This window comes from Nannobrachium achirus, assembly GCF_963921795.1.
Source record: "Nannobrachium achirus genome assembly, chromosome: 16".
NCBI lineage: Eukaryota > Metazoa > Chordata > Actinopteri > Myctophiformes > Myctophidae > Nannobrachium > Nannobrachium achirus.
In genome coordinates this window covers 9,016,553-9,032,212 of record NC_137823.1, presented here as the reverse complement: position 1 = coordinate 9,032,212, position 15,660 = coordinate 9,016,553, and the positions used below count along the sequence as shown (strand labels likewise).

At 44.9% G+C, this 15,660-nt stretch overlaps 1 protein-coding gene across 1 annotated transcript in view; it reads left to right on the top strand.

The window, feature by feature from the left end:
* Positions 1–15,660, top strand: part of LOC308300770 (protein broad-minded-like) — an 86,971-nt gene that overhangs the window by 17,826 nt on the left and 53,485 nt on the right. Inside the window, exons 14-15 of the mRNA XM_080744671.1 lie at positions 2,760–2,778; positions 7,577–7,664. Coding sequence (XP_080600797.1) covers positions 2,760–2,778; positions 7,577–7,664 — 107 coding nt within the window. The remainder of the gene's footprint in view (positions 1–2,759; positions 2,779–7,576; positions 7,665–15,660) is intronic.

Sequence of the window (15,660 nt, the reverse complement as noted above, 5' to 3'; positions counted from 1 at the left end):
CTTGTTTAGACAGCGTGTCTTCCCAGTGTACCAGTCTACCAGAACAGAACAGTGCAACGAGAGAGAAGAGCAGAGAGCATAAAAGCCAGCTCCTCTACGTTACTGACAGACAAATATTACATTAGTCTTTGGCTGTCCGCTGTTGTCATAAGTTTCTTAAATGTTACTTTCAACTGAAGCTTGGAAACAGCAGGAGAAATAGCCAAGTAGCTAACCAGCTAATACAATGAAGAAAGGAGAGGAGAGGGGCAGAGGAGAGGGCTCGAGTCCGGACTGCAGCGATGCAAACGGTGGTGTCGGGTGTCTCACACACACAAAGTGCTGTGGCATAACTTTCTCTGTGTCCACTGCAGTGCATGCCATGTACAAACGTAATTGTTGATCATTTGTGACTTGATGAAAGCATTTATTTTCGCAATGGGAGGTCAGGAAAAACGTTTTTTGTTTACTTCTTTTTTTTATATAACCTTTTTTTTTTTTTTTACATTTCGAATAGTAATTGAAGTATTCGACTTTCATCCATTTCTTTAATATTCGAATTATAGTCGAAAAACGAATTTCATTCTGACAGGCCTAGTCAGGGCCAAGAGAACGAACGAGTTGGCATCTACTCAACCTGTGTTTGCTCATGGCCAACTCTACACAGCCTTCTCCAGAGGTTGTAAAAGTTTTCATTGTGGATAATGACAAGGACATTACTGACAACATTGTTTATAGCAAACTCCTTTAGGATAATGAGCATAAAGGGACCCAGACAGATGCAGATATGTCCATATATGGGCATAAAATGGACGCACACATACACAGATATCTCCATATATGGGCATAAATGCACACACAACGGGTCCTATGACAACAGGTATAATGGTGTTTGCATAAAGGTGGGGCATTCATTCCCTATTTACATAATTTCCAAGCATGCCAGGCTCCGACCCGGGCGGCTGAGCTTAGTTATCATAATTTCAGGTAAACATGATTTGTGTAGATCATAGAACGTAGAAAATATGGACGATGGGAAGTGATGACGTAGTTTCTATCAGGGCCAAAATGAAGCTTTTTTTTGCCCTTGTATGGGTGTCGCCGTCATTGTATTAATGGTACCCAAGGAATGCGATTGGCTGCCAACGGTCATGCGCAACCGCAGGGATACACGGGAGCTTGCCGGAAATAAAACAGACGAAGTAGAAGGAGGGCAGGATGCACCTATTTTCTACAGTCCATATGAGCATACCGTGCTTTAACATCAATTATAAAATGAGTTGGACCATATTTTCACAAAACACATATCATGGTGATTGAAACGAGGCTTTAAACTAGCGACAGGAACCACAAAGTATTTATGACAATGTTTATTAAGGTAAGAAAATCTAATGTAAAGTTGGGGGGAAATGAATGGGGTCCAATGGAGAACATATTCCTTTTGATACCAGCCGGGGGGGAAACAGCGTCACTATCGGCCAATCGTAGGAACCTTTAGTTCTTTTATATGTTTCAGCTCAGGATGAACGACACCAATTAAGTTTAACCATACCATTTATTGCAATGATATAACCATACATGCAATGATATTGCATCTTTAGCTTGGCGATGTAGCTCTGCTTTGATAATCAAATTATCTGCTCGAACATGAGCCATAATCTGATATATCATAACCCCCAACATGCGATCACGGCAGTGATCACATAACCGAGCTACATCAAACCAATAAGATGTAGCTCTGCTGTGATAATCAAACTATCTGCTCGAACATGAGCCATAATCTGATAATCCCCAACATGCGATCACGGCAGTGATCACGTAACAGAGCTACACCAACTCTAAATGAGAATGTTTGACTGAGCATCGCTGAAATGTGATTTAATAAAATCCTTACAGCGTGCGAACCCTAGGAACCGGGGTTTCGGGTTCACTGTGATGTCCTAAGGTGTGAACTGCTATGTGAATAGACAGGCTGTCTAATTCCCTCTATATGATGGCAACCAAGCGAACCCGTTCTCATGACAATGTGAGGAGACCTGACCGAGCAGAACGTCTATATGAGCAGTCGGCAAAACTCTTACCCAGTGAGAATTCTGATATAGAGGGAATATTCTACTTAGTGGATTACCCATGCTAGACCTACCATGTGACTGTGTGCACCATGACATCGCCATAACCTTAGCACCATGGCAACCTGATGCACCCAGCATCACCACTACCCTTATGCACCATTGGCATAGCCTACCTGATGCACGTAGCATCTTACCATTAATGCTACCGCCATTGCCCACCTGCTGCAACATGCATCTTAACCTGCCAAACCTTAATAACAGTATAATAAGCACCCCCCGACCTGCAGCTCCGGCAGGAGCCTATAGTAACACTTGATGGGAATACAAGAATACGAATGAATAGTGAATACTAACAATGGTGCCACTCTTGATAATAGAACGAAATGAATGAGGAATGAATAATGCTATTCTTGACTTTATTCCGGATCACTTAAACACTCATTGCCTTTTGGGCTGAGAGAATATCGTCCACTTTTAAACGGATATAGCGTTCATAGGCTGCCGATGACCAACGACCCATGGCTTTCAGAGTGGATGCTGGCACGAGAGGTGCTGCCGAGGTAGCAGCGCCGATCCGAAAGGAGTGAGGCGTGTACAGCTTGGGGCAGAGTCCACATCTTTCGCACACTGAGCGCAGCTTGGCAGCGAACCAAGGCCTTGACATGGCTCTCCCGGCGTCTGTGACGAACAGGGGTTCACTCCCACCAGCGTTTGGCCGCCATCGCAGGTAACGGGACATGGAGGAGAATGGACAAAAAGCAGTATCAGTTCTTACAATGGAAATTGAGACCCCTTTAGAATGCTTAACTGATTTAGAGTGCTTAAGATCAACGGAAAACATGTGAGCCTGGAAGGAAATATCAGAAAATGACAGGTCATGCAAGGGGTTATAGCTTTCCGTGCTGGTGGTGAATTCCCCGCATCTGAGAAACCCGTAAAAAGCCAATAGAAAGACTGCTTCCAGGAGGGTGTCCACTAATGGACCGAAACACCCTGCTCTTAAGTGGGAAACCAACTTGTGCACCAGAGAAAGGGTAAGAGAAAGTCTTTTATCATTGCCTTGTGGATGCGCCTTCTTTAGTCCGTTGAAGAGGAGCTTAATTGAAGAATCTCCGAGCAGGCTACTGACAGATGGGTCTAGGCATCTTAAATTAAATTGAACACCCGCTACCAGAGCTTTGATTGATGACGGCTGGAGTCTTTTTGACTCTGCACAGTGGACTATGAAGGCACAAATTATGGGAACATTAACGGGGAAAATAGAGACTGAAAAGGCTGCACAAAAAGAAGTGAAAAGAGACCAAGCAGCATCATAAGCTTTTAATGTATTAGCGGAGAGGCCCAATCTCATGTAATGAGATGCTGAGATCATATAAGCCTGTAGACGTTCGTCTAATCTAGTAGGATTTGGTCGAAAGTTGGGCACACCAAACTGGACGGCGCTGCGTCGGGGCACAGGTCCCTGAACTCCTGAAATTTAAAACGGGATAGTGCGTCAGCGATTTTGTTATCCAACCCGGGAATGTGCGCTGCTCGGAGAGTGAAACTCCCCAGCACGCTTGTCCACGTTAGTCTCCTAACGAGACTATTAATAATGGGGATAGCGGAGCGGCCTTTGTTAATGATGTGGACAGTTGCTTCATTATCGCAAAACACAATTATTTGCTTCCTTGCCCACTTGTTTCCCCATAGAATGGAGGCAACAACGACGGGGTACAGCTCGAATAATGCTGTGGATAAGTCGTTTTTTGCCCTAATGAGAAATCCTTTAGGCCATGCACCGGCGAACCATTCTTTGTTAAAGTAACCTCCGAACCCGATGGAGGGGGCTGCGTCTGTATAGAAGCCCAGCGCGACAGATGATTCAAGTTCATCATGATAAAAAAAAGAAATGCCGTTCCACTGATTGCACAACAGAGACCAAAATCTTAAGTCAGATCTGGAACCCTCATCTAAATAAACTTGCTCATTAAGCCTATCCACGGACTTTGCGAGGTCGAGCAGTCTTGCTATAAAAGAGCGCCCCTGGGGAATGATGCGCATGGCAAAGTTGAGGTGCCCTAATAAAGACAGCAACTCCCTCTTAGAAACCGCTCCTACATGGATGAAATGCTGCATAACCTCCCTAATGCGCTCCAATTTTTCGGAGGGGAGAGATGCTTGCATTAGCTCCGTATCCAAGTCAATTCCCAAAAACTCTAGTTTTTTAACAGGGCCCACAGTTTTCTCGTTGGATAGGGGAACGCCCAATTTGCCAAACACTTCCTTCACTGTCTTAATGCTGTGGTCTGGTTTAGAATTGGGGGGATCGATCACTAGAAAATCATCCAGTAGGTGGATAATGAATGGCAGCCTGTATGTATTTAACAAAATCCAGCACAGCGCTTCTGAAAGCGTGTTGAATATATTAGGACTGCTGCGGCACCCAAATGTGAGTCTAACTGCAAAGTAGCATTTCCCTCGCCATTTAACGCCGAACAAGTGCCACTGAGAGGGGTGGAGCGGCATGGTCTTGAATGCATCTGTAATATCAGCCTTCCCTAGCCAGGCGCCTTTCCCCGCTTTTTTAATTAGATTGATTGCCTGATCGACGGTAGCATAACATAGTGAAAACGGGGCCAAGGGAATTAGGTCATTAATGCTAACCTCGCTGTCATCGTGAGGGCTAGACAAGTCTATGATCATGCGCTTTTTCCCCGAATACTTCCTCGTAGCGACACCTATTGGGTTTATCCTAAAGATTGGAAATGGGGGGTCATCGAATGGACCTATCATATATCCCTTCTCGACCTCCCTAGCCACTAATTTATCTACGACCTCTGGCTCACACTTAGCAGATAGCAGATTTTTACAAATAAAGGTCTTAGAGGGCAGACTACACAATCCTGCAAAGAAGCCATGAATGAGACCAGATAACAAATAAAACACAAAACAACGGTCTGGATGCTTGGATAGAGCTTTCCTGAGCTCAGGAATGTTCACAGGAGTTGTTGGTTTATTCATTTTTTCGGGTGTCTGCGGCGGGGACAGATGAATTTGGGATGGCTGTCTCCGCAAAAGCTGCAAGTATGTAGAAATTTACAATTAGAATAGCGGCATACGCTTTCATTGAAACTATAGCAGATATTTGGAGGCTTTTTTCCCTTATTCACCTGGGGACCTGGCTCGGGCTTCACTTCGGGGCTGCGAAGAGGGACCGCTCTTGAGCAGAACCCGCTCTGGTGAGTGAATGAGCCACACACGGTACAGGACAAGGAGCGATGCCCTGTGAAATGCCTGCTTATTAAGGCCAAATCAACCATGGACCAGTCGAGGCGCTGATTAAATTTTTGAATGAAGGATGCAGCTTTGGCAGAGAAAGATTTATGGTACTCATAAAATAATGATCCCCCATAGGATAACGACAAGTCAGAAATGATGGCCAGGTAAGTGTCTAGCTCTGCTCTTCTCTCTGGGTGTACTTCGCACATCACATCCCTGTAGACTCCGAAAGCCACGTTAAACTCGGTCATGGTCAAGTTCTTGGACAGTCTTGGGTCGCTATCTTTAAGGCACATGGTGATGTCGCCACAGTCAATAATTCGTTTTTCTCCGAGCCCCGTTTCGGAAGAACTTAACAAGATCTTGACAAGGTTCACGTCATTACCTGCTAGGATTTGCCCCCTCAGGTTGTTGGAGATAGCGGCCGCTGGAGAGAAGAATGGAACTCCCACAGACGCCGCTGGAACTGCAGGTCCCAGAATCCTCTGGGGCGCAGTTTGGAAAGACCCTTGGACGGGAGTGATGACGTCATCAGTGTGCGCGTCCGTGGAGCAAGGACCCAGCTGCTCAAGAATGGCGTGCTCGCTGCTGCTACTGGCACCGCTGTTCTCCAAAGTTAGGATCCTGGAATCCATCGTCTGTAAAGAGGCCTGGATGGAGTTGAGGGCGTCGAGGACTGGATCAGCAAGGGGGGGGGGTTGGGAACGACGGCCGTTTAAGCCCTTTTGGGCGCTGGTTGGTGGCTCGGATCAACGTGCTTGGTCTTGGATTTGGCTTTCCTCGGCGGGGCGGGGCTAGGTGGGGCGGCGTCGGGAGGGGTGGTACCGGAACCGCCCGCCTGATGATGGCAGAAGAACGTAAACAGTTCTTTATGGGATATGCCCATTGGAGGTTGAACACCGACCAGGAAAAGTTGTTCCAAAATCTTCGCCACTGGCCAGGATTTAATGGCTAGCGGGGGAGGCGTGTTTTTCCCCGCGAGGCGAGCGCTGCGTCGGCCCTTGGACTGCGTGCTTTCTGCCTCAGACTCTGGAGGCTCTGGAACGAGCTGACCTTGCTGGGGTTCCATCTGGGTGTCCAGGATGGGGTCGTCCTCACCCTCCTCTGAAAAGGACTCATCCAGGACGAGGGACATGGTCTTGGACAGGAGAAGGGTGAGTAAGAGAACGTACCGCGCCTGAATTCTCATCTGCTGACGAGCTGCTTGAACACTGTATGTCTGGGTTGAATGTGGCTTAAACGCTGACAGCTGACCGTTCAGCGTGGTGGCTACACGAAGACTGAGCCGAGAATAGAGACTGCTTAAATGTACCGCCTGAGATGCACTGTGGGTAGCGGGGCGTATACTCGAGAGCTCTGACCGAATGAGAATGAATGAGGAGTGACAGACAGCACTGTGGGAGTGTGAGTGAATCAACGTACTGACAAATGAATGACCAGGGGGGGGTCCGGGGAATAAGCTAACAACGCATCCTGCCTTCCACAAATAAAAGAACTAACGCAGGCTCCATTTCCGGGTTTGTTTCATGTTAACCCATTTAGGCCTAAAATTAAATGCTTTAACCAGAGAAAAATAGCAGATATACAAGCTCACAGCGCGCCGTGCTGCGAGCTTGTAGATCAGCTATTTTTGAAAAAGTCGTGAAAATGTGTGCAAATCTTTGAATTTACAGTATGTATTTTCAAAGAAAACGTTTGTAACTCAAATTTTGCTTCTGGGTGGTCCCTGGGACTAAATATTTTGAGATGCGGGTCCGTGGCCAAATACATGTCATTTTGGGGGTCCTTCACATGAAAAGGTTTGAGAACCACTGACATAGTAGTCTCTCAAGAACAGACTAACTGAGCTCCAGTTAAGTGAAAAGGACCTTTTCTTTGACGATGGCTGGCCAGATTGCTGACATAGAAACATAGGTTTTTCAAAAAACCTTCAAAAGACACTTATAGAATCGGGTCAAAATTCTAATTTTCACGATTTTTCAAAAAAATAGCAGATCTACAAGCTCACAGCCGCGCTGTGAGCTTGTATATCTGCTATTTTTCAATAATTAAAGCAGTCAATAATCCTAGGCCTAAATGGGTTTAAATCTGGAGAACTGGGCTCCTTATGTAGACCCTGTGTGTGTGTGTGTGTGTGTGTGTGTGTGTGTGTGTGTGTGTGTCTGTGTGTGTGTGTGTGTGTGTGTGTGTGTGTGTGTGTGTGCAGACCCCCTCTCCCCCTCCTCTCTGGTCCTGGGCGTGTTGCGGACCCTGTGTGAACACAGCCAGTGTGCCGACGCCCACTTCCTCCACGGGACCCCCGTCATCCAGACCCTGCTGACGCCCGTGATCCGCCTGCTCAACGGACACACGGTACACACACACGCGCACACACATGCACGCGCGCACACAACGGTTTTCAATTTAGGCATTTAGCTGACGTTCTTAATCCAGAGCGATTTGCAATAAGCAATTCAATACAAAGGAGCTTTATTGGCATGAGAAAACATACGTTTACATTGCCAAAGCATGTGTCAAAATATAATAAAAACTGTTGAAAATGGGGAACAGAGCTATGTCGCATTGTGCCATTATATATTGTGGTGAACACAGGATTAACTGGACCAAACCAATACACAACACAGTTCTAGATGCAAGCCATCAGGCACCTTTATTACAGCTTTTTGGTTACAGAGTCAAAAGGGCCGGTGCTGCCGGCAAACAAAAAGATCAGGTTTAAGGCAAACTGCGTTAGTCTTGGTCTTTCCGCTGAGGCATAAACTAAAGTCTTTCTTCCTCTCACTTCCAGGTGAATAAGCCTGAGCAGCTCCCTCTCACGCTAAACTTAAATAATAAAGGGGAATAAGGAGCCCAGGGGCTAGGGAGCTCTCGGGCGTTCTGTTGTTAAAGTAAGGGGTGAGTATCGTACTCAAAATAAGGGGGATGCGTGTCTTAGCTCAACCGTTTCCAATACAGTCTGTCTTCGCTGTATTTCTCAACTAAGGGGGGGCCGAGCCTCAGCTCCAAAGCTCTCCAGTCCAGTCCATTTCCTTCTCCTCCTTTTTGCCAGGACGGCTCACAGCCATGAGGTTTCCTAGGGTAGGATACGAGACAGTGAATATATGGAATTTCTATTCAGAAATGAGCAAGAGTGTGTGGAGTTTTCTCTTACCGCCCAATGCACGCTATCGCAACCAGGAGAATGCCAAGATCTGAAGTATCTGAAGGATCCGTCTCCTATAACTCGGCCCAGGAACCACTCACCGTCTTGGTTCACACTTTAAATAGTTCAAGGGCACTGGACCCAGGTGTCAATACCAGTTTTGTGTCTGTAACTCATTCTAGGGGTGAGTTAAACAAGGCAGAAATCGCCATGGCACTACAGTATTTATGGACTGCCACTCCATTCACTTCCATGTATTTTGGGTCACCAGGGGCCAGGGGTCAAATGGACAGCCTACTTATTATGTGAGCATATACTTCTGTATTTTAGATGTGCTAGGGATGCCAAATATACTTATAAGTAGAAAAGAACAGAAAAAATGAGGGGAAGTGTGTGGACCCCTTTGAGTACTAAACCGTTTTCTGTTGCCCCCTAATTTGCATTTTTTGGAGTAGACTTAACCCTAATTACATTAAGAATGCCTTAATCACATTGTCTGACCTTCATAACATAGAAATGGACAATTTATTTGTCAGTTTGGTTTGCCTTGTTACAGAGTTATTGAAAGGGACTTAATTTTAAATAACCATGATAGATTAAATGAAAACACATATCCTTTTTTCTGGTGACTCCTGATGCTCTTCTAATACACGAACAGGTAGCATTTTTTCGATTACTTTTTTTGTTTATTTTCAATAATTTTGGGGAAAAAAATAAATAAACACAATAAAATTATTATTACAAATAAATGAAAAGAGTTATCGAGAAAACAACCTGCTCAGGTATTAGGAGGGCGTCAGGAGTCACCAGAAAAAAGGACAGGTTTTTTCATTAAATCTATCATGGTTAAAATGGAGTTTAACGTTACAATGGGTTTGTATAGGAAGGGGGCGTGGCTGATAAAATGAATATGAAATATCTAAATCTAAACTGAACCAAGCAACTCAAAAACTGTCCTGGGTGTTCCCAAAAGCCTGATTATACGATAAAATTACCAAAATCTTGAATTAGAAATATCCCTTGAATGAATAGTATAAAATGTATAATGTGGCAGCCACTTGGATATGCAAATTAGGTGGTAATTTAGCTTGGGTACCCGGTTTTTCAGATTCGGCACCCTTGAATTATGTAAAATGGCCTGGTACCCCACTTTTACTCCCAAATGCCTCTAACAATCACATCTTTTTTAAATCCCACCCGACTATTAAATCTGTATGAAATGTATGAAATAGTGTGTTCCTTTTAGCAAAAAAATTATAATTCAGAGAAAAATCAGGGATTGTATTTTTCGGCAAAATGGTAAAGCCCTATCCTAAAGTTGTTGGTCTTTCTTATTTATCATGGCTGCCAGTTCCCGTCTGATGTCCCGTGGGAGTTCAGACTGCTCCAGACCGTACTGAATAACTGCCAGCTTACATAAAGTCTTCAGACTAGGACTCAAGTCTAAGATAAAAAGGCCATCCCTGTATCCTCCAAAGAGGATGACATGATCTCCCATCATGGAACAGCAGCCACCAATCATCCATAACGGGCCGTTCCCCTTGGGCTTCACCTTCTTCCAAGAGAAGGTCTCTGGACAGAATTTCCACAGATCTTTGAGAGACTTAGAGTTCACACCTCCAAATATGTACAGCTCTCCATTGTAGGTAAAGGCTGAATGATTCCTGCGTCTTTCTGGAAGGAGCTTTACAGAAGGGTTAGGGTTCATCCAGCAGTTGGTCTCTGTGTCAAACACTCTGATGGAGTTGTAGAGGCGGTACCTCCCCCCCTGTTCCCCACAGCCCCCAAATACAAACATCTTTCTCCCAATGATGGTGGCAGAGTGCCATGCTGAAGCAGGTGCTGTAGTGTCTCTGGTGATAATTAAATCCCAGACCATTATGGTGGTGTCCAACTTGTACGTGTCATTAGTATATCCAGCCAGCTGGTTCCTTCCTCCATGGATAAACATGACCTTCCCCAAGGCACAGGCTGAGTGGCCGTACCTCCCCTCTGGAACAGACCCAGAAACCCTGGGTTCGAACCATGTGTGGGCGTCGACATCAAATGCATAAAGCACGTTGCCGTAAACTGGGTGAGTACACCCTCCCCAGATGTAGACGATATCTCCTACCAGCACAGCTGTGTGGCCGGAGCGCTTGGACGGAACCTCAAGGTGGTACTCTCCCCTTCCAGGTGTGTCTGGCAGCCACTTCCTCCAGACTAAAGACACTGTGTTGAAGACATGCACATCAATATGATCACAGCTGTTCCAGTAGGAGTTAATGAAGGCATAAACTTTATGTCCAATCGCTACGGCAGCAACAAATCCCTTTGGTCCTTTGATCTTGGCCACTGTGTAGTGAAACATGTCTCTGTCTGTCTCTCACTCAACACTAGTGTTCTATGTAAGCAGCTTTTATAGAGTGACCAGGCTGTGGTATGACACTGCATAAACATGACATCACATGACATCACGCATGCACACAATACTTGTCCTGGACAGGTTGTTTTTAGCTAATAAATAGAGGCTATACGCGTGACATCATCAACATACCCAGAAGTTATGCGGGGACGCCTACTGAATGGTAAAAAAAAATACTTTCTGGCCTTGACAGCCCCATACATCCAAAATTAAAAGTCTTATCTGATTGCATTAAACAACATCAAACTCACTTTGACACTCAATTTGCCATTCACTTTATGCATGCGCATACCCTCCATAAGTATATTTTATTTACTAGCACTCCTAAATCCTAACCTCGCGTAGCCAGGCTTACTCATCTGCGGAAAAAAAACCTGGGTGCGACATAAGTCAGAGAGTTAGAAAGGTGGGAATTACACAGATATCGCAATAAACAATATCCAAACAAAACATGGATTCCAACAAAGTTACACCTATTATTAAGAGTGAGTTAAGAGCTGCAATCTACAGTGTCTGTTTCACTGGGGGATGTAAACAGACCTGGACCTCGAGACGTAACTTCCCTCAAAGCAAAACTTACGCCAAATTCAAGAACTTCCGTTAAGCCAACGAACAGCGCATGTCGTGGCCAGGTTATATGGAATTCCTAGATGTCATCAGTACAAGAATGGGCATGCTTATATGCCCTTATATGGAGATCTCTGTACCTTTCAGCGCTTGTCCCTGTCATGCCTATTTATGGAGATACCGTATCGGTCCTTGTCCCTTTTATGCCCATATATGGACATCTAAGTATAAGCAGTATAAGCATGGGCATGCTGATAAACCCGTATATGCAGATATCTGTACGTGTCAGCCCTTGTCCCGTTCATGCTCATATATGGAGTTTTCTGTATGTGCCAGTCCTTGTCCCATTTATGTCCATATATAGAGATCCCTAATGTCATTTGTAAATTGTCCTTATATGGGTTTGCTGATAATTGAAGTCATTCCCCTCCTCTCCAGAGTAAGTTAGGGTTATTTTTTTTGTCCTTCTATTGATTACTCACCTCATGGAGAATTGAATTCACAGGTATTATTTTTTAGTTTTTGTAGATGGTCTATTTTCTGGCTGGCTGTCAGACATTCAGAGACTAATAATAATGTAAAGGTTACTAAAGTAACCCAGGTTGTCAGACACAATCTCTAAATCGATCAAATTTAGATATTTGGCTGTATTTTCAAGCTATGTTGTTTCAGTTGGACCTAGCGGTCGCTTCTCTCCCTTAGGGCGTGTGAATTGTATGTGTGAGCGGTGCAAACCGCTCCAAGTTTCACGTTTGTCAGCTAAATAGTTACCCTGGATCTCCATATATGTATATTTATACACACAAAGTAACTGACGTCATGGACAGAATGGCCCATATAAGGACATGTTTGCACTGCTCACTTTGCACCGGTAGGATTTTGTTATGTTGATGGAATGAATACATAGGACCTCAATGGAAACAAGTCCACTGGACTTTATGTGTGATCCTTTTAGACGGAGTCTTTGACTTACGTTGTGCTGCGATGAGTTGTAAGCTTGTAGATTGGCATTGTTTTCTGAAGCATAAAATCTGTTTTCCACTATAGTCCTAAACATTTGTATACAGTTTGTATTTGTTGACAAGTTGTCATCATTAAGTTATAGTTGTAGTCATCATAGCTTATTTTAGGCAAAACAGCCCATAAAAGGAGATATGCACGTTTGTCCTGTGTGATACAATGTGAAGTTAGCACTGCTCACTTTACACAGGTGTGATTTAATTAATAAGCGTCTTGCCCAAGTGTCCTTGTCGTCATGGCATCAGTCAGCTCCATATATGACCACAAGAGGGGGCAAAGTATGTCTGGGGCATGCCCATACATGTGCATAATATACTGAGGACATCAGAGATGTCCATATATGGGCGTGAGGGCTTTCATATTGTAAAAGTTGTCACTTTAATATTAATCCTAATCTTTTTTTTTTTTTTTTTTTTTAATTAAACTTAATTCCCTTAATATGGTTTCATCTGTAGTCCAAAACGGCCATGTTGAGGACCAACACAGATGTTTCAATGTGTCTGATTGGTTTAGAACTAATGTTCTACACCAATCAGAGCACTTGTCTTGGTCCTCACCATGACCTGTGTAGAACTACAAATGGAATGGGGAATAGGGAATTTTTATTTCGGGTGCAAGCGGACAAAATGGGTTTCCTCAGACGAGTGGCAGGTATCTCCCTTAGAGATAGGGTGAGAAGTTCAGTCCCCCGAGAGAGACTTGGAGTAGAACCGCTGCTTCTACACTTGGAAAGGATTCAGCTTCGGGAATCTAGTATGGATAGCGATGCCTCCTGAGCGCCTTCCTAGGAAGGTCCTCGATGCACGTCCCACTGGGAGGAGACCCTGTGGCAGACAAAAGACCAGATGGAAGATTTATATCTCCACACTGGCTTGGGAACGCCTCGGTATACTCCCTGAGGGAGTGGAGGAAGTTGCTTGGGATAAGGAAATCCGGAAGTCTCAGTTGGAACTGTTACCCCCGCGAACTACAGACCCATCAGCATCCTCCCTAGCTTATCTAAGATTGCGGAGAAGTGGGTTGCCAAGCAAATGATTAAACATCTCAATAAGGGGGAGACACCACTCCATCCAATGCAATTTGGCTTTCGAACACAACACTCAACTGAAACGGCAAATAGTGTATTCATTGAAAGGACTACAGTCTGGATACAAACCCATATGTAGGTGCTGTGTTTCTGGACTTCAGATGGGCTTTTGACACCGTGAATCACCACGTCCTCCTCACAAAATTATCATACTTCAACTTCTCCATAAATTCAATTAATTGGATACAATCATATCAAACCGTAAACAGTGTGTGGTGATAAACGGTGTCCGGTCCCCGTTTGTTGATAATCCAGTAGGAGTTCCGCAGGGATCCATCTTAGGCCCTTTATTGTTTTCTTTATTGCGACCGTCAGGTCGCAGTTACTACCAAAACCTCGACAGGCTGTCTGTCAGTCTGTCCGTCAGTCTGTCAGTCTGTCAGTCTGTCAGTCTGTCAGTCACGTCACACTTTTCCCCAACTCATATCTCCGCCACCGTTGCCCCAATCCATGCCAAACTTTGCACACACACTCCTTGCCTGCCAATCCACAACCTCCACCCCTCCCGGGACCCCCGGAGCTCCAGGGACCCCCAGGGACCCCCTGTCGCCGCCGCCAAAAAGTGCTAAAATTACCAATGACCACCCCAACGGGGCTGTTCACGGGGAATTCCCAGGGACCACCGACTCCTGGTGCTCCAGAATGGATGCAAAAGTGGTCGCACCCCTAGTGGAGGACCCCGAGGACACTGCTCCAACAGATTTTGCCCTAAAATCACGCAAATCGGTACACAGTATGTCTACACTCATGTCATCAACATGGATCTATCCCATATAGCGCCACCATCAGGCCCATTTTTTCAAACACATTTTTGGACACTGCTCCTACAGATTTTGCCCTAAAATCACGCAAATCGGTACACAGTATGTCTACACTCATGCCATCAACATTGATCTGTCCCATATAGCGCCACCATCAGGCCGACTTTTTCAAACACATTTTTGGACACTGCCCCTACAGATTTTGCCCTAAAATTACGCAAATCGGTACACAGTATGTCTACACTACACTCATGTCATCAACATGGATCTGTCCCATATATTTTTTCAAACACATTTTTTGGACACTGCTCCTACACATTTTGCCCTAAAATCACGCTTCGACCTGACGGTCGCTTATCTCCCGATTAGGGAGTCTTACTGGTATATCAATGATTTACCGGATGTGTGCCCAGATTGCAATGTACAAATGTATGCCGATGACGCCGTCATCACTGTCCATGGCAAGACCACTGAGCAAATCTCTGAGAGTCTAACTAGTGCACTTGACAGGGTACACACCTGGCTAGGCAACGCCTGCCTCATGCTTAATTGCGACCGTCAGGGAGCAGTTTACTATGAAAACCTCCACCGGCCGTCCGTCCGTCCGTCCGTCCGTCCGTCCGTCACACCTTTGTGACCATCAACAAATGTCACACCTTTGTTGATGTTTAAATCGAAGAGTCTTGGTCAAATACTTCTGTTGGTTTCTGCACTGATCATTTATACAATTCAGCTGTGTTTGCTCGTGTCATCATGATGAGGTCATAAATCAGCCATGCCCAAATATAGATTTTACGGGTTTACATGCTTACTCAGTTATTCGTTATGTGAAAGTCCTATGAAGTCTATGATATCTGACATCATCATACATACATTCCCTTTTATGCCCATAAATGGAGATCCCCTCTGTAGAACCAGCCACTGACATCACTGTAATGTCAGGGGAACCAAATCCCTTTTATGCCCATATATGGAGATCCCTGTGATGCCAGGGGAACCAAATCCCTTTTATGCCCATATATGGAGATATGGAGATCCCCGTGTTGCCAGGGTAACCAAATCCATTTTATGCCCATATATGGAGATCCCTGTGATGCCAGGGGAACCAAATCCCTTTTACGCCCATATATGGAGATCCCTTATGTCATCAATATTAAGCCCATATCTGTGAATATCTTTGGGTACCAGATGTCTCCATATATGGTTAAATGGTCCGATATACATCACTGGCCAGAAGACCAAGAAATGGTGCAACCTCGCCCTTTGCTTTTCTCCCTATAGGCATCTTACTGGTAGGTAGTTTAATGAGGAATGCAGTATGGTGGTAGGTAGGTAGTTATGGCCTTTGATGTAAGATTTTCACTTTC